Here is a 20369-nt window from a genome sequence, read left to right on the forward strand (position 1 = left end):
CACCTGTCCACAGTGACAGGACACCCAACTACTGTACAACAACACCAACCTGTTTGTTACAGGGAGGAATGCACTTAAGTTACTCAAAATACCTCACCACAGTGCTGAATATAAAAACAAAACAGTCACAGCTTTAGAATAATAATATTTTAAAAAGCCTAGCCGGCTAGCACCCAGTTCAACTACTGCACTTAAAGGTTCTTGTACTGAAAAAAACATAAACTTAAACAAAGTGCTAGACTTCACTGAGTAGTAATGTCACTGAATCAAAAGGATTAACTTAAATACTGCACTGAATATAAAAACGGAACAGAACATAAAGTTACAGCTTCAGAATAAATGTAAATAAAGCCTAGCTGCCTAGCTACTAGCACAGTCCATCTACTTTTTTCGGCACAAGCACAACTTCCCTCTGACTCTTGCCAGAGTCGCCACCGGGATTTTCATCGGTGTTGTTGTCATTGTCCTCGACCTCCTCGTCACTCATTTCTGTGTCACTCATTTCTGTTTTTCTTGTACTACTAGTCGCTCTCGTCACTCTTTGCTAATCAGTGCTAATGCTAACGCTTCTGTAAACATACTGCCGGCTCCTGCACTCACGTGCTGCAGTCAGTGAGTGTTGCCAGGTATACTTATTATAAGCCACATTGGGCTTATCTTTCTGTAAAGTTGCTTGGTAGTAAGTAATAATGGTTGTTGCGGTTGTGAGCTTGTAGATAGGTTATTTTCAAATAGCCGACCCGACATATATAGGTTTAAAGTGCTCATGTTCTTTTGCGCTTGTTTTCATAGACCTGGTTGCTTATTCCTTCCGCAAAAAACTGGCAACACTAGTGGCTGCAGCGTTAACACTGCATGAGAGGAGGAGAGACAGACAGAACACTACCATTTGCATGCGATCATGGTACTTTAATGTTAAATGTATAGAGTATATTTGCTTTACATCGTTTAAGTATGATTGACATTGCAAGTTGGTATTATTCATTAGCAAAATAATAAAAAATGTAAAAAAAAAAAAAATCAGCATGACGTCATAGGATCGCCGTAATTTAGAAATGAGATCGCATAGGTGTCTGAATCGAGATCACGATCTTTTTTCGATTAATCGTGCAGCACTAATCCTTATGTAAACAAACACGCATGAAAACGGCAATTTATCGAGCTCAGAAAAGTTATCGAGTCCATTTTTATTTATTGTACGATAAGTCAATTTATTGATTATCGCGACAGGCCTAACCACACTTCATCTCTTTCTTCTCTTGGTCAATTTAAATCTCTTGGTTTACAGTAAGCGATTTGACACCACAGTGTATCTGTTTTTATTTCTCAAATAACCAAGCAACACAAACGTCAATTTCTGTCTTTGTCAAAAGCTGAGCAGCATATTTGAGTTCACATGGTGAAACTGTAAACACAGTGTCAAGGGTGAGCCTACATAAAAGTACAATCAACAAACTGTGAAAACGTCTTCTTGAACTAGGGCTCGGGAATAATATAGATTAAATTGAATATTACCAAGATAAAATGTCTTTATTGCTTTAGCACATGCTTAGGAATGTGTTTCAAATGTCTACATTTATCTTTACATTGTCAAATAAAAAGCTGAATACTCCCTTTCTCAGCTTTATTTGTAAATGTCAAACAGTGACTTTATACAGGGCCCCTCTTGAGCTGAGTCTGACCCTCGTTGTCTGAACCCTGATCTTGACCGGGGTCAACCCTCTGACACTGAAGGTCGACTAGGGGATTTCCTGGGTCACTATCTGATCCAGAGTTTCCGTTAGAATTTTTTTTTGCCAGTCAACATGTCCGTTAAAGTTGAAATCTTCCGGACAAAATTAGAAAAGTGCCGGTCAAATGTCTTCTTTGTTATTTATTGAGCTTTAAAACAAATTCATAACAACTCTATATTAAACAAACTAATTAAAGTAGATTAACTACATTATTCAAAAGTGTACATTAACTTTGGATGATAACACAGGAATAATAAACGGAGCCTCTCTTTCCCTCTCTCTCCTGACAGCCCATCAGTATCTCATGCAGCTCGCTGATCCAGTAATGAGTGAACCGACAGTAAAGAAACATTTATAACTAGTTTAGCTTGTTCCAGAGGTAGATAAAATAGCTAAGTGTGTTAGGTCTAACTTGAAGTGTGTGTTTTGCTCCGCTCACCGGTCCGTCACAGCGGGCGGAGCTGTGATCATGCAGAGCTGCGTGTCTCCGTCAGCAGCAGCTGATCTGCTCTCTGATCTCTCTCTCTCTCTCTCTCGCATCAGGTTATACTTCACTGGCGTTTATGTCCATATCGATCAGATCTAGCTAGTTCTAGCTAATGATATGACTACCTGCGTATCAAAGGACACAGGTAAGCGTTGCTTGGCAACGGGGGTGTGGCGGCAAAAGTATAGCGCAGCATTATGCAGCATTAAGCATTTGTTTACATGAGGGGTCAAAATGTCCCCTTCAGGAGGATAAATCTCTTTCTCCACATTAAATGTCAGACATTAGAAAGGAAGTGACTGTGCATGTAGCGTATTGACTCTTCTTGTCTGTCACATAAGTGGCGCAACTGATGCGGTATTGCGCTAAGGGGAAATTATTTTGACCGGACATTTTGACCGGAGTGATTTAGATTTGCCGGTCTTCAGCATATTTTACCGGTCATAGTCCGGTAAAATTACCGGCTAACGGGAACTCTGGTCTGATCTGAAAGGATGAAAGACAGGAAGCCCTGCTCTTTTGGACATTATCAGAGCTCTTTTTGTTAAATATTCTTTTTTTAAAAGATTATTTAATGCTTAACAATGACATATGTGACTTATCCCACATACAACGTTAAAAAGATAGTCTTTATACTAGCATTGTAAACTACACAACACAATCTAAAGTTTCATTATTCCATAGTATAATTTCTCTCATGCTTCATTATAGAGATTCACTCTAACAGACGCCCTAAGATTCTGCAGATGTCTTTCCTTTTTTCGTTTTGAGACATTATTGTTACCTCGGAACAAAAAATGGCCACAGCAGCCATGACATAACACCGGTCGCACTCCGGCTCATACCGGAGCAACAAGGCTATACAGTTACAGTAACATTTGCCACACTAAGTCAACATCAGCCATGACACAACTATTTGTCTGTGGTTTTATGTTTATTAAACAGAGAGCGGGCTGGGTCAGCTGTTGAACCCCTGGGTCCAGTGATGGATGTTTTATGGTAGCTAGAGGTTAGCTCAGGGCATCAGAAAGAGCTTCAGCCATAAAACAACAGAACAACATGCATATACACCAGCAGGTTAGTTTGACTGGAGCATTGTGTTAACCCATAGGGGCTGCTGAAATGGGAAACGAGTTTTGCATAATTACAGAGATATATTAAGTTCTTATTAGAGTGGCTGAAATTATAAAAAACCTGCCAACATCCATCCAGACTACAGACTAAAGCAAGAAGGTTGCAAGGTAGAATTATTTGAGTTTAAAGCCGGTTTTGAAACATTATATCGTAATCCTTCTAAATCCTTAATGAGATCTAATTGGCCTCAGCTTTCAGGCAACTGAAGCTATTAATAATTGCCTGTTGTTGGCCCTGAAGAATGTAGCGTTCTTACTTTTGATGCTAACAAGGAACTAGATACCAACACTGAGGATACCTTCATAACCAGGCTAATATGTTCTAAAGAAGAGTTTGGTTTTCTTAAACTACATACGACATGTTTTCTAGGCTTGGTCGATCAGACGAATATATTGGCTTTCAGAAATTGGTTATTGGCAGGCCGATAGAGAGATACCACACATTTTCTGTTCTGATGAAACAAGAAAAGGTGATTGTTGTAACAGTGAAAAAGACCAAACCACAACATTTTTGTCGAGTTGTATTCTTTTGAGTTTGAATCAAGTTAACTATGTTGCAACACATCATGCAGCTGCATCTATAAGAGGTGGGGGGGATGTAATTTTAGCATAATCAGTTTCAGTGGTCGTCCACAGTATTAACCACAGCGTTTCCTGTGTGTGTGTCCAATATGAAAGAGCAGGATGTGATTATTACTGTATCAGTTCAGCAATCCAGTGAGCTGTGTCATCAGACCATATGTACATGCCTGTGTACACACACACACACCTCAGAAAAAAAAGCCACAGGATCCCTGATTTATCTTACCGCTGACTCAAGGGCCCCAATCACAGTAGAGGTTTGGCATGAGGCTCACAGCTGTGAATGAGTGTGTGTTGACCATGACAGCTCCTCACTGTGATCATGAAGGTTAGTGCGGTTGCCTGTAGGCTATGACACTTGGTTTGGGTGCTGACAGCTAGCACTATTTTTAGGCAATGAACACATCACATTAACTTTAGTCCTTTCAGCACAAACAATCAAAAATCTGTTGTTACGAATAAATAACTGCTTAACTTGTGACTAGCACTGCAACAGTGTTGGGAACAACAAATTAATTTAAATTATGCAAAGTGATATTGTACAACTTGCTCAGTACGGAAGGCACCAACTGGCTGAAAGAGTATTCCCTTCAATGTTTCCCTATATCCAGCGGAAAGTCCTTTTTAAAACTGCCTGCATTCGTTGATAACATGTCTTCAGATAAGCCTTTGCCACGGCATAAATAAGCATGTAGATTCAGATAAATGCCCTTTTACTTGCAGCGGGAAGTTACTGAGCATGGCTGACCTTATCATGTGACATGCTGACAGTGAATCTTACACAGTTTTACTTTTTCCCCTGTGGTCTGCATGTTTTAAGCAGAGAACAACACATACTGTTCAGCACAGTGTACTTTGCCATGAATAGGTGTCATGTAGATTAACCAGTAGCTCCATATCATATGACTAATATAAGATATGACCTCAGAACACTGGTGTAGTACAACTACTACTAATGCTGCTGAAATACTGTAGTTACTCAGTGTTTGAGTCAGCACTGTCTGGGAGTGGGTTACATGGGCCATTATGAACTTTCCTATAGCTAGTAGTGCTACCTTAAATGGCATTAATATCAGTTATTGATGCTTCCCCTGCTCTGCAGTGCGTCTTTGAAAAAACATTTTCTTAAGGCATGCCAGCGAGTTATTTTTCAAAAGAATGGCACAGATGGATGTAGACGTATGTATGGATGGTAAACCCCCAAGAAAGTTGCCTCAAAAATGGGCAATGAGGTGGATTGTCAGTGGAGAAGAGGCAGGCATGGTTGAGGCAGCAAAGCAGCATTTCTAAAACAGACAAATATCTTTCCTATAATTGTTTGTAAAAATAAAGACTGTACCTGACGTACTAATGTCTCGGGTGCCCGCGATAACCATGGACATGTTACCGTGGTTACAAGAAAACCTCTTGCCTGTGTGAGAAGCAGTTTTATTGGGCTCTGAAACTTCATCGACCGAATAAACAGCCTGGGAAAGCTCCTGTGGTGCTAGGATTAACATTGTTTCCTGGAATGCTAAAAGACTGTATGTCGGACAGGGAGGAAGACGGATAAAGGAAGGAGGGGGGGCTGTCCTAGTTACGCTTGTTCCCATGTACATATGCATCCATTTTGCACAGGGCACTATTTAGGGTATGTGCATTGTGGTAAATTCCTGCCTAAAGCCAGTATTTCCCATACATAGACTAATGGACCACAGAAGCAGTAAAAATGCACAACAAATAGATCCAGCTGTCTGATAAGGCAGCATCTTAAATTGCTTTTTTACACAATGCTAACTGCTATATCAGCAAAAGGGGTTGGGGATCTACAAGAACCCTTGAGATGATTCCTGGAAGTCTATAGTCAAAAGACGAATAGTGACCTTTTAGGTCACGACAACATGTGGGGTTGATGTGCAGCTGCATTCACAGGAGAGTTCTAGGTTTCATTCATGTTTCTGAAGTGAATTCAGGGTCACGCGGAGCACAAATACCATACATTATCTGGTTCTAGGATGTTCTGCTTTTGTGATATTTAACCTTTGTTAAATAAACATGCTTCAAGTTTTTTCTTTTGCAAGAAGGTGATTGCCATTTTTTTACATTTAGAGTAAATGCGAAAAATCTCAACTGCTAATGAGGACTCCAAGGTGTAAAAGAAAGGATCAGAAAAAGTGTCCTTCCAAGATTAACTTGTGGTGTCAGAATAATTGTGATCAAAGGTAGAAAAGGAAGAGACATTCACCATTTTAACAATTACAAGCTGAATCATATGTTTCTCACCACCATTACATCCAGTTTAACTCAAACAAAGACAACATAAGGATCCCGGTAGAACACTTTTTTCACACAGCAGCTCCCCGTCACTAAAGTCTATTTCGAGACTGACATTAAACCAATTTAAAATACTTCTATCTTAGCCTGTGGGAAACTCTAATAAAAGTTTTTATGCAGGAGAATTATTCATCCCAAGGGAAAGGAGGAAGGGTTTGGGTAGGGGGGTCATGTTGAGTAGGGCCATGAAGAGTTTTGGTGTAAGAGGTATCAACTCTACAATGGGATAAGGAAGAGCTATTGGTTTTCTGTCACATAGCAAACACACAGTCGCTGGTCGTTCCTCACACCCACAAACAGGGAACAAAAAGGTTCTCGATTCATTCAAGCTTGATTTATTCTACACGCGCTAACATTGGTAGCTAAGGGAGGTAATGGTACTCTAGAAACCGAGAGCTAGATCACTAAACATGGAGCTGAACCAACAACCTGAAGAGACTGGGCTTTCTTCACAAAAACTCTTCATGTTATATCTCTGTAATTCTTTGTCACAGTAATTTGGTATTTTGTCGGTCCACAGAGCAGATAGCATCAGTGCAGCTGAGGTGAGCAGGTTTGACAGGCAGCTGATGTGTTTAGTACACAGCAACCAAAGGACATCAGTTGGAGGACATCTCCCTTCTACATCACCAACTCAACAAGTTGTTCACCGCAGGCTAGGGCTGCACGATATTGGGGAAAAAAAATCGAATTGCGATTTTTCTGACAAATATTGCGATTGCGATTTGCGATATTTGTTTTTAAGCAACCCAACGGAAGTTTATTGTAAAATGCGGCCATAACTCCGGCTAGGAAGGTCGTATCAACGTACTCCCGTCTCTAGCACCCCCGCAGCCCGAGCTACGAGTGAAAGAACTAAACTTACATGAAACTTCCGTTGGGTTGCTTTAAAGTCAAGCTTCAGTTTAAGATTCACCCTGTAATAGAAACATGTGATGGAGCATTACTAACCTGACCCAGATGGTTTGTTTCACCAAACCATCTGATGCCCCGTCCACACGAGGACAAAAACGGCCGTTTGCGTTACTGTTTATATATATATATATATATTATATTATTATATATTATTATATAGACCATTCGGCCACACGAGGACGACCGCATACGGCACTAAACAACTGAGGAAACGATAACGGGTCCCAAGGTGGATAGAACGGCATACGCAACGCTCTGGGGGGTCAAACAGCTCCGTGTGTGCGCCCTATACGATCATTTTCTGATAATGATTGCGCAATAGCCCCGCCTCTCCCCACCTCTGCTGCTCACCCCCGCGTCAAAGTAAACTGCACACTGAATTCAGATTATTTATCTTTCTCTCGATATGGACATAAACGCGAGTGAAGTCTAATCTGACAGGACGGAGACACCTCTCAAACTACCTAAACTAGTTATAAATATGTTTATTTTTACTGTCGGCCGGGTCACTCTGGATCAGCTGCTGCATGAGACAGACACTGACGCTGTCCAAAGAGAGGGAGGAAAAAGAGAGGCTCCGTGTATTTTATTATTATATTATATAGAGTCATTATTCATTTGTTTTAAAGCTCAATAAATAACAAAGAAGACCTTTGACCGGCACTTTTATAATTTTGTCGGAAGATTTAAACTTTAATACACGTTGACTGGCGAAAAACTCTGCCCGGTTCCCTCGGCCCCCACCGCGGAGAATAAACAGAAGGGCAACCATGACAACCATGCTTCTTCGCTGCTTTTGTGGAGGAAGTTACAGCGCCACGTACAGGCTCCTGCATATGTACTGCAGCTTCTCCAGTGGTTGGAGCTAAACGGAGCGGTCTCGTGTGGGCAGACACTATCCGGATAACTATTGCGTGTGGACGGAAGCTTGTTTGCGATTGCGTTTGCGTTAATCCTATGCGTTTAGCCGTTTTCGTCCTCGTGTGGCCGGGGTCTAAAGCTCCATTGGAAGCCATTTGGAAAGGGCGGACACTTTCAGAAGCACTTGGCAGGTGATTGGATCAATCTGTCTATCACCTTCTATCATGGGCTACTTCTGATTGATTAGCAATGGCTGGTACATGTGGAGCACAGCACTTCTGATTGGTGTGGATGACTGACACACAAGAAAGAAAGAAAAATTGTAAAAAAAAAAAAAAATTGTTAAAAATGTTTAAAAAAAATTGCAGGCTTTGCGATTTGATAATCGCATCATTTAAAATCGCGATTTCAATTTAAAATCGATTAATCATTCAGCCCTAGTCCATAGCCAGGACATAGATATCTACCAATGTAGTCAACAGAGGATAGCCTAGTGAGCGAAATGATCATTTTAGGGCATATTATACAGTAGGGAGATGGCAATTCGATGCCAAGTCATATTGGGCTACAGAGCTGATGATTCTTTTCATTGTGTGTTGTCTATATCATGTGAACAAACTGTGTCTTAAAGCTCAATGTGAAGTCATTAAAATTGCTTGTTTTATCCAACAAACAGTCCAAAACCTAAGCATTCTTGGTAGATCGCATAACACAATCAAGCAGCAAACACTCAGATGTAAAAATATGGAATTACCGAATAATTAGGGACATTATACTAATTGAGCATTTTTCTGCCTCAAGACACCATTAAATGGCTAGTTACTATAAGATAACAGTAAACAATTGTTATATTCTGACACTGCCCAACCCTCTTCAAATCATATTAAATATCTTTGAAACTACCAGATGTCACAATTAATAAACAAGGACAACAAAATGGAATGCCATCAGTATTGAGTTACAGTCTGTGAGCATGTTTCACAAGCAGACTGACAGCAGAGGCTTAATGTAATAACTGGGTTGGAAATCTAGGGACATTTCCCAAGAAACATTCCCTACATCTTCCAATTTTCCATGTGTCCAAAATCCTGAATTTGTATCCGCTGGCTAATAAAGTAACTGACTAATAAACAGTTGACAAAGTGACTCCTGGAGGACATCAAACAGTGAATGCAGCTACAACTCTGACCAAAACCCTGCATCTACATAAGTCATGAAACCGAGACGTCTGGAAGCGCTTTCGTCTTTGGTGATTCAGATCTTACTTCCTGGAAAGCAATTATAATATACACAGATATTGCAAGAATAGATACAACAATTGTAGATGATGATAATAATTCATCTTTATGAGGAAACACAATGAACCAAAAAAGACATGCAACAGATATCTGGCACACTGTAACAATAGGCCATACTTTATTCACTTCCTTTCAAAGGCGGCTTCCATCGATGCTTTGTGTGTATGTTTCATGACACAAATTGACAAATTACCCTCCAGGTAAGCCCTGATTTTGAGGAAGGTCCCTAAGCCAGGTCATAAAACACGTGTTGGCCCATTTACACTGACAGAGAACAGGGTTTATTCAGGGTCACTGCATTGGTCTGACAGGTGCACAGGTGTCTGAATCCAAGAAGAGCTTGTCTGCCAAACAGCTGGCTATGTGGATACAGCTGTGACTGCATCCAGAGGGAAGAGAGGGGGCGATGGGAGGATGAGAGGGAGGATGAGAGGAAGGAAGAGAGGGGGTGAGAGGCGCATTGGGGACAGATTCTGAAATAAAGCGAAAGAAAGCAGCAGCTCTGTGTTGCGTCCCACAGAAAGTCATAGTTAGATTCAGAGGAATATAGATTTGTTTATCTATCACTAATTTCTTCCTTTTGGAAGTTAATTATCTCATTTGTCACTGCCTTCCTTTGTTTGTTCATTTGTCCTCCCCTAAACTGCCGACACCATGACCAAATTCTGATTTAATTATTGATAATGTATGGATCTGTGTTGGCACAATGTATATTAAAAATTATACCTGGGATACAAGGTGCGCCAACATCATTATGTATTGATTACAACAATGGAAAAGTTGGCATGGCTGCCATCATTTAATCTATGAAAAGTAAAGACGAAATACAGTGTCCACATAACAATGTCTAGTAATAACAGATACGTTGTTGATCAGAATGACCTAATTTACATTACATTATTACATTACATGTAGAGATGTCCCGATCCGATTTTTAAAAGATCGGGGATCGGGAATCTTTTTTTTTAATTTATTTATTTTTATTTAATGTTACAAAACAAAAATGACCATGTTCACGTCTTAAAGTCATCCTGAGGCCTTAGTTTTGGTTTTAAATTACACAACATCATGTATGTGTTGCTTCTTTTGGGCTTGTTTTCAGACCTGGTTGCTTATTTCTCTCAAATCTGGCAACAGAGTGGGCGCAGTGTCTAATAGTAGCAGTAAGCTAACGAGAGGCTACGTTCAGCTGGTGACTCGGGAGTCGGGACAGAGAAAATGTCAGCAGTTTGGAAGTATTATAAAATTGAAAGCGAAGGCAGTGTAACAGCCAGATGCAATGTTTGCAAGAAGGAGGTTCCGCGTGGTGGAAAGAACAGAGCTACGTTCAACACGACCAATCCAACACGCCACCTGAGAAACAAACACCACCAACAACAACACGGCGAGTACACTAGGGCTGTACCCGAATATCCGAATATTCGTTCGTTGGAGTACTATTCGGGTTTCAATTTCGTTATTCGGAAATTCGTTTTTTCCCCGTTCTTTTTTTCAAATTGAATTTATTGAAATCTCCAATATCAACGTAAGAGCTTGTGCCTCTTCGGGGGGTGCTAACACTTAACCATCAACGTTATCGTTTACTTTCTCCGTCTTTATATGTAGATATTACTTTTCTCCGTTAATCTCCGTCACGTTGTTTCCAAAGCAACAACAACTTCCTGTCAACAGCGCTACCTCTCCTTCAAAATAAAAGCATGTCCACAAATAGAAAGCCAAGCCAAATTACACTTAAGACATATACAACTGCAACGAAAGTAACAAACACAATGCGATATCCTTTTCAATTTCAAAGAACACAAATTGGGTTACATTAACAAATAACTATAAAACAACAATACGGTAGAATAACAAAAATAATGCCGTGAATACACCGAAACACACGTGTTGAAGTGGTTTGCTGCTGATTACTATTGAATTGTGTTACTCCAGTAAGATGGAAATATAATACTTTGTTTATTCATGTTATGTTAAGCTGCTGTTGTTCATTGCATTATTACTAGACTAGTTAGTCTTAAGGCTAGAATTCTGCACTAAGCCACATTTTTATTTTATTATTTGTGACTGAATGTGAACTTGTGAAGCTAGTCAAGCTACCTCTTTCCAGTAGAGTTATTTTTGTTTTGTTACTGCACTATCTGCACTCAATTTGTTTACATGGTTATTTTATGGTGGACCACTGATAAGCTTTATTTTTGTTTTGATCCAATGCTGCACAACTGAACTGATCCAATGCTGCTGTGAAAAAAAGAAGCTATATCCATGTTGGATAGAATGGATAGTTGGGTACTGTCATTTAAATAAAATAAATAACCTTAAGGGACAACTTGAATGCTTTTTTCCTTTTTTTTCTCTTAATGCATTGCATAAAGATCGGATCGGGAAAAATCGGTATCGGCAGATTGTCAAAATCAAATGATCGGAATCGGATCGGGAGCAAAAAAAGGTGATCGGGACATCCCTAATTACATGTCATTTGTTAGACGTTTTTATCCAAAGCGACTAACATACATTCAGTACTGTGGACAATCCCCACAAGAGCAATTTGGGGGGAAGTGTCTTGCCCAGGATAACAACGACATGCTGACTGCAGTGGGACTTGAACTTGCTATCCCCCTGATTCCAAGCCCAGCACACTCTCCACTGAGTCACCTTTACACTTCAATACAATTGATGGATGAATATTCAATAAAGAATATATATTAAAGCATTCCAAAAACAAAAAAAGGGCCAAATGGTAAGTAAGTAGAGTGGCTTCTGCTGCTGTTGTGCACCTATTGCTGCTGTGTAGATCGTTTTATACAATGTACACTAATTTTGCTCTAATCATTCATACTTGATGTATCCTGTTAATATTAGGGATGCACGATATTGGTTTTTTGAAACCGATACCGATAACTTCCTGCTTCTCAAGACCGATACCAAAAAAAAATGTACGCCACTAATTATTTTAACTCGATTAACGCATGTGTATTTTTTTTCCTTGGCCGCCCCGTAGTTTCAGAGCGCATCGAGTTTAAAATACCATCTACAAGCTGATGCTGACAGCCCCGCTCCTGTCACCCGCTTGTGGCAGACCACACTTCCACGCTCACCGGCAGGCACCGACTGGCCATCTGGAGGACCGGGAGGGTGTGTGTATGTGTGGCCCGAGCGAGCGAGAGAGAGACCTTACGTGCATTGTTGTTGTTAGCATCTGGTGCTAGCTAGCTGCGCTAACGGATATGGAGCTGTTTAAATGAAAACAGAGGAGCGACATTTCGCCACAACTGCGCCGAGCACTTGACTTTATGCAGGAAGCCAGACAGTGGGACATTGTACGAAAAGTCAGCACACTCAGCACGGATAGTGCGCAACATGATTGCAGCGTCCAGGCAGCTCCGGTTCGAGCATATGCCTTGAGTTGCACATAGCTCCAACGCCCATACCACCGACGACATGTTTGTTTACTGTCCTGGCTTCATGGCCGCACACCATTTACGTCACAGCCAGGCATGAGTTAGGGAGCGCTGGATTTGTGAAAAACTCCCCTCTTTCTAAACCACTAATACCACAGTACTGGCAAAACGGGAGGAGCCGAGTGAAAAACAAGCGCCCCTCATCCCAATCCACCCACACCGCAGTATTTTTTTCTTTTTTTTTACCCAAAAAATATATTGTATATTATCGGGGCTATTAATACTGGTATCGGGTTTATCGGGATGACGTCATAATTCCTAATATCGGACCGATAATTATCGGGCCGATAATTATCGTGCATCCCTAGTTAATATGGCCTGTTTCAGTATCCAATCCTCCTCCGCTACCATTAATGTTTCATCAAGTCCATTAAGTGTGTGTAAACTCTACTTGCCTTCATAAATTCACATCCTCCCACGATGTGAAAATATCTCCCTTCTCTCATGTCATTAAAAAGATCCTCCCTTCCTTCCTCTTTATGGCCCTCTTACACCTTCTTCCACCATCATCTTCCTCCCCGTCTCCTGGACATGCGCGTTAGCACAATTTTGTTAATTAAAAAAGACATTTACCCTCCCACCAAGGGCATACACAAATCTAATGTGGGCTTCAAGAATTAGTCTCACACATCCAGGCCTAAAAAATGTTCTCTTACTCACACCTAAGAAAACCCCCCCCAGCCTCTACATAACACTCAATGTGTTGAAGAGCTTGGCCGTTTGGATGTAACAGCTTGTTAAGTCCAGGCCAGTGCCCTCAGCTTCAACATGACTTCATTCACACCCGCTGTGGCCTGCTAAGATCCAGACCAGTGCCCAACTCAACAACAGGAACACCTGACAATCAGATACAAAAAATGGTGGCTCAAGGCGGAACTTATTGAGCTGAATCGTTCATACTCTCAAGTCAAAGATATAAGGTATAGCAGGAATGATTAATAAACCCTCGAACAAGCATTTTGGCACTCCAAGGTTCCCTCGTCTCGGAGTCATTTACTTTTGAAATAAGATTTTGGTTAGACAGAAATATTGGCTGTGGTTAAGGCAGGTTTACGAGATTTTTAGGTTTTGTTCAACGACAAAAAAGACATAAAAAACAAACCATTTGTGAATGTCTAAAGCTTTTATATGTCTATTAAAAGCCATCAAGACACACACAAATCCGCCATTAGCTTTTCATATTTCAGAAGCTGAAAACAGCATTTCAAAAGCATATTTTTCTGTCAATCGACTAACCTAATTGCATTTAGAAGACACTTTTAGATGTATTGCCTTATAGTATTGCCTCACTAATGCTGCTGAACGAACTTCCATGGTCATCGGTTAACTGTTTAGCATTTCAAAATTGCTTGTTTTGTCAGATCAGCTGTCCAAACGTGAAAAGAGAAATAGTTGTCAATGCATTTTCTAGTTGATCGATTGAATAATGAATTAAATGGTGCAAGTACTGCAAGGGTTGATTGTGAGACAACTAAAACTAGCCGAGTCAAACGTGGAAAAAAGAACACCAAGATCACTTTGATATTAAGATGTTCTTTGTCTCACAAACAACAACACTTCAAATGTCTCTTCAATATTCAATATATTGCCCTTTCTGCAAATCTTACTAGATAGTGCCATAAAGGAAGACAACACAATGTGAAAGCCGCAGATATGCTACCCTGTGCTCGGTAAAACCTTAATATACTGTAGGCTAGGCTTTCATATATGCATCTATAAATATCACAAACAGGAGTGGGGATATTGTGCAGCCTTGTCTGAGACAGTGGCCACCTGATGCCAAGAATACAAACCACCTTCTTGCTCGAAGTATCAAATGATTGCACATAACCCCAGTACCCTGTTCTCCAACAACACCTCGCACGGAACACCTGAGGGAACACAGTAATAAGCCTCTTCAAAATCCACACACACCAGATAAAGGAAAGAAAGGCAAACTGTTGTGACCCCTTCATCTGCAAGAGGGTAAAACCTGCTCACTGCTCTGAATCAGAGTTTCCACAATTGGTGTTTAGTCTCCTCTCAGTTTAACAGCCGACAAACTCAAAGTAAAATCAAGAGTCTAGCCAGCCGTTTAAAGCCTTTACTGTCTTCTACCTTTCCCTCCTCTATCCTCTTATCCTTGTCTTTGAGTTTGGCCGATCAGTGAGACGACTACCCGTCAACCTCTTGTCCTTCTGTCAGTCTTGGCTGCTCTGCTCTGCTGGCCTCCGGCTCACCTCAACCAGACAGACCAGAACACAGCATGGCAGCATCCCGGCACTGAGCGCACACCCCAAAAGCACACAGAGCTTTAATTCAGACCAACACTTCCTACTTTATGTGTGTGTCTGGGAGGGCAGGAAGCCAGCGCGGTAATAGGATGTTCCTCGCTTGCTTTGTGATCACTGATGTCTCAAACACCTGGGTTAGAGCCAGAGGAAAAGCAAAGGCACCAAGCTTAATTTAACATAATAATACTGCCTTGAGTGCTAGACACTTTCTATTAATATAATGCTTTTTGTAAAAACCATAAATGATTATTGCATTGGTTTACAATCACAAAGGTTGGAATGTACTTTGTGGCACCTTCAAAAACGGAGGGCTCATACGATGATCAAAAGGATAGGAATTAAGGAATAAAACATATTTCTGCTACTATGAGCTGTTACCTCTAATGGCGCATTTCCACTGCAGCACGTAGCACGGTTTAAGCGTGCCGTGCCAAACCCGGCCCGTTTTTTGTTAAGTTTCCACTAGGGGTAGTTCCTGCTAGCAGGTACTGTTTCACGGTTTTTCTGGCTCTCCGAAATCCAGGTTCTTTCCGCGCCAACAACCGGGCTGAATATGCTAAACTAGTGAGAGAATCGCTGGCAAAGGGGCTACAACTTCAACAAAATGAACATATTTGACAGTGATTTAATTGTAATACACGTTTTCAAAATGATGCCGAAGTAACAACATACTGATACCGGTTAGTAAAAACCATGAATTAATGCTTTGACAAGTCTGCAGACAGACGGCAGGCGAAACACCTTTTAAAATGCGTGTTTTCTGAATGGAGATCGGCTAAGCTAACGTTATATATGCTCCGACCGTCCACACTCACAACAACGGCCTATACAGACATAAATAAACCAGCGACTGTATTCGCCATGACACAGGCAGAATGTGGTTTGTACTTGTTTAACTTTTGTCTAGTTTCTGAACAGATATGAAGAGCTGTGAGCTCTGAGGGCTAACAGCTAACGGCTGATGTTGGTTTTGGCTGCATCTCAGGTCGGTTAAATGGAATCCTTGCGTCCCTCACTTGCGTCGTTTCCCTGCGTTTAGTCCCTCCCACCAGGGAAGCATGGAGAGACGCAAGGAAACCACGAGAAGCAGGGAAATGAGTTTTAAGAGCAATGGGACATCCTTTCCTCCGGAGCGTCACGTGAAGGGACGTCCGTTTGTGATGGCACCACACAGGGCGGTGGTGGCGAAGTCGATAGGGACTTGGCTTGGCAACTGGAAGGTCACCAGTTCAAGTCCCGGCAAGACCAAGTGCTATCGAGGTGTCCCTGAGCAAGGCACCGTTCCCGACACTGCTCCCCGTGCGCCGTTCAAAATGGCAGCACACTGCTCCTAACACTAGGATGGGTCAAATACAGAGAAACAATTTCCCCATGAGGGATTAATAAAAGTCCCTCTTATCTTATGTCTGACAGCAGCTCTGTCCCCGTTGTTTTCACACATTTACTGACATAAACATTTGTATCATCTGTTGTAGACCCAAATAAATAAAACAAGAACTCATTCTCAAAAAAGATAAAACGCCATTCTTAAAATGAATAAACGAAAAAAGCGATCATGAAAATGTTTCCAATAAATGAATAAAATGATTTTTGTCCACTTTGTTGTTCAGATATATCACATATTTGTAACTAAATGATACATGAATTGAAACAAAACACAGTATAAACTGAGGAGTGACTCTCGTGAGTTTCATGTATTTTCTTCACTCCGCTGGGAAACTGCTCTCATGTCAAGAAGCATCAGATCAGTGCATCGTCCAATCAGTGAGTGATACACAGTAAGGGGGGCGGAGCGAGTGCCTGAGGATTTCACCGGAGGATGTTCTGGTGGTTCCTCCATTATCGCTCCTCCATTATCGCTCCTCGATCCTCCGGCAGAAATAAGCGCCATGGGACGCTACTCAACATGGCGCAGACAAAATAAACTTCCGGTGATACTGAGGACCGAGGAAATGAAAATAACCGACCTGAGACGCAGCCTTTGTGTTTCGCATTGAAGATGACGTCACGGCTCCGCCTACACTGCGTTACTATAGTTACTACCCCAGTTCCTAAACTGTAATGGAAACGCAGCATAAAGTGAGCCTGGCCTACCAAGAACTAACTATACCGTACTAAGCCGTGCGAGGCCCTGCAGTGGAAATGCGCCATAACATGCCTCTCAAAATTGTTAAATAAAACACAGCTTGTTTTGCTATTTGGTGTAATCATAATTTCATTTCAAGATAAAATGTTGAAAATGTACTGGTTCTAGATTTTTTATTTAATATCACAGTTTATAAAAGTTTGATTGATTGATCAATCAATCAATCAATATTTGGCCAAAGACTGTAATATATTCTATTGGACAGCCAATCAGGTTAATTTGAGATCAGACAGCCAATCACCTACTACTTAATTAGACAGACAATATTGTATAACATCTGACATTAGATAGTCAGTCATCTGTTAAACAGAGTAGTTTAACACCCCACTATGTGGACAATAATCCGTAATCTGACATGAGGCAGCCAATCATCTGTAATCTGACATCAGGCAACCAACACATTAATCTCATCATTGGATTGGGGGGGATTATGACGACCCGTCAGCAGGCGTTCCCCCACTCAACAGATCATGATTAGCCTTGCTGCAGCACTGACGAAAAGATGCGGAGATGAAGTGAACATCATTTTAAACTTTAAAATGTAGTAACTTTTACTAAAGCTTTACTTAAACTATAAGGTTGTTTTTCTTGTCATATTGATTCACACTGGGATTGTTCTCTTAGAGCTTATTTTAAAGAATTGTATGTGATATAGAGCTTTAGTAAATAAACAAAATATTGACATCTGAAAATATGATTGGTTAAATGCTTAAATACCCGTTTCTTGTTATACCATTATTGCTACGGATACCTTTTCATGAACTAAATCAAATGGCCTAGAAACAGAAAACTTTAAGTTAATATTTTTCAGATAAACACATTGGCTGAAACTACATTACGCCTTTAGAAACAGTCTAAAAAATCCCAGAAAAAAAGAGATTAAAAAAGGGATGGATAACATGAATGGAAGATAACAAACACTGAAATACTGACAAATCACATTTGTATTATGTATGCAATCCTTTGGAATCACAGACAAGCAAACAGTTATCTATTTGTCTGTAGCAGCATGGTCATGTTAAATTTGAGGGCTGAGCAAGCAAAAAAATAGCTTATAATAAACTGAAGATAATAACCACTGAGGTCAGCTGGAGGAGTATCATCTAAGGGGGATTTACCCCCCCCCCCTTTCTATACACACACACACACACACACACACACACACACACACACACACACACACACACACACACACACACACAGAGGATGCTGCTGGTTGCCTCTCTGGTTGCAACAGCTTGTGATGGCCAACACCCCAAAAAACACAGTATGTCATATGACTCTAATTTAAACAAATATAAAATATTACATAAATTATCTCTATGCTGTAACACAAAATTAAACCAGATCATAATATCTAATTTGGCTCAAGGAACTAACTGAAAAAGACATGTTCACATACTCTGATATCTACTGTATATAGAAAAGAGCAGTAGCAACTCATGATTTAAGTAATACAAATGTGATTATATGACTAATGTGTATTTGGCTACACGTTCAATTATAAAAGCCAGAAATACAGGGTAGACGTTGGGAAGTGAGTTGTATTGGCTGATTCATGAGCCACTTCTAATTACATGGAAGTTAAGACAAAAGATTGGATAAGTGGCAACAAAGGGCCATGTGATGCCCTTCAGATAAACCAGTAGCTTTGAAGGTAATGTTTATTTTAGGTAAACCGAACAGGACGCAGGTCTGTGTCGGGATTCTGCTACCAGGAATCCCTGCCAGCTTCTCCTTGAAACAGGGTGTGACACTCAAATAAACCTCAACATACAACTTTGTAACTAGCCAATAAAACAAAAACATCAATTCAGCAGTTTTTATATAATTCAAGTTTATAAGTAACCAGGCGGAGAAAGCAGCGTGACCCCCGCCCCGGCTCCCGTGCCCGTGTGTCTGCAGTCTATTGTTCCGCCGCTGTCACAGCCGTTAAGGTGCACCGCGGATTAGCTTTAGCTTTAGCCTCGCCGGCTAACTGCACAGCCGGCCAGCTAGCGTCAATGTTAGCCACTCGCCTTTTCACACAAAGCTAAAAGGTAACACGGCACCTTTCTTCCACTCGGTTTCCCAACAGTCGGTGTGTTGACCGGACCAGGACAGACCGCAAACAAGCCAAACACTTAGTCACAAACACAGTTTAAAGAGTTTAAACATACCCAGAGTTCCGTTCCCCAACTCATCGCGGATCCCTCTTCTGAGTTATCCCGTATTGGACGCTGATTTCCCCGCTCAGACTCTCCTAAACTGCCGCTGGGACTCTGGTCCTGCGACTGTCTGCCCACAAACACACTCCTCCTTCTCCTCCTCCTTCTGCTGCAGCTCTATCCGCCTGAATCAGCAGGGCTGCACAAAACAGGAATCATGGATCACAGTAGCCCCAAAAATATGTTTATTCTTATATCGTTTTGATAAGACCAACATAAACATGAATACATAAAAAAGAGATTAAACTATGAGCTTGTGCAACAATTCACAGCATGTATTTGTATGTAATTCATAGTGTTGCATGTATCAATATTAAATAATGTTGAGTATACTCAACATTATTTAATATTGATCAATTGGTTCCATGTAGTGAAGAAGATATTTCAAATCAATACAAATCCACTGTCAAGGCATACGAATAAAATGTTTATTAGGTTTATTTAGTCTTTCTATGGTATTTTACAATATTGATAACAAGTGATTTTCGACCTTTAGCCATACAGTAATTTTCCAGGAGTTGTTATTTTTCATCATTGTAATTGTTTATTCGGTTTTTTTTACATTTTGTCATTGAATCTAGGTGATTTACATCAACGTGGGCTGGTCATTTTTGCGTTACTGTAGCCAAATATAGCTATTAATCTAAAATAATCTTGATAAAAAACATAGCCTACATTTTGAATTCATTGACATTTTCCAAATCATTCAAGATAATTACACATCTTTTGGTATGTGTTCAAAAAAACAAATAGGTGAAATGGATACAGCTTGCACATGGCTTTTTGATGAGCTTATTCTCAGTGAAAATGTAGTTTAATGTATAGACCTACCGCAGATGTTATAATTGTTGCTTTGGTTTGGGATTGTCTTTTGGCATGGAATTCATTTCATGAGTTTAAATGAAAGACCACATTTGGAATGTCTGTTCGCAATTAATGTTACACATTGCTTCACACATACAT

General features: G+C 40.6%; 1 protein-coding gene across 5 annotated transcripts in view; it reads right to left on the reverse strand.

The window, feature by feature from the left end:
- fnbp1l (formin binding protein 1-like) overlaps window positions 1–19508 on the reverse strand; it is a 59019-nt gene extending 39511 nt beyond the window's left edge. For 4 of the 5 annotated variants that reach the window (XM_034237347.1, XM_034237349.1, XM_034237348.1 and 1 more), the window contains exon 1: window positions 19359–19508. In XM_034237347.1, coding sequence (XP_034093238.1) covers window positions 19359–19382 — 24 coding nt within the window. In that variant the 5' untranslated portion in view covers window positions 19383–19508. The remainder of the gene's footprint in view (window positions 1–19358) is intronic. The other variant, XM_034237350.1, reaches the window with a different exon arrangement.
- Window positions 19509–20369: the final 861 nt, after the last annotated feature.

This window comes from Gymnodraco acuticeps, unplaced genomic scaffold (assembly GCF_902827175.1).
Source record: "Gymnodraco acuticeps unplaced genomic scaffold, fGymAcu1.1, whole genome shotgun sequence".
Classification (NCBI taxonomy): domain Eukaryota; kingdom Metazoa; phylum Chordata; class Actinopteri; order Perciformes; family Bathydraconidae; genus Gymnodraco; species Gymnodraco acuticeps.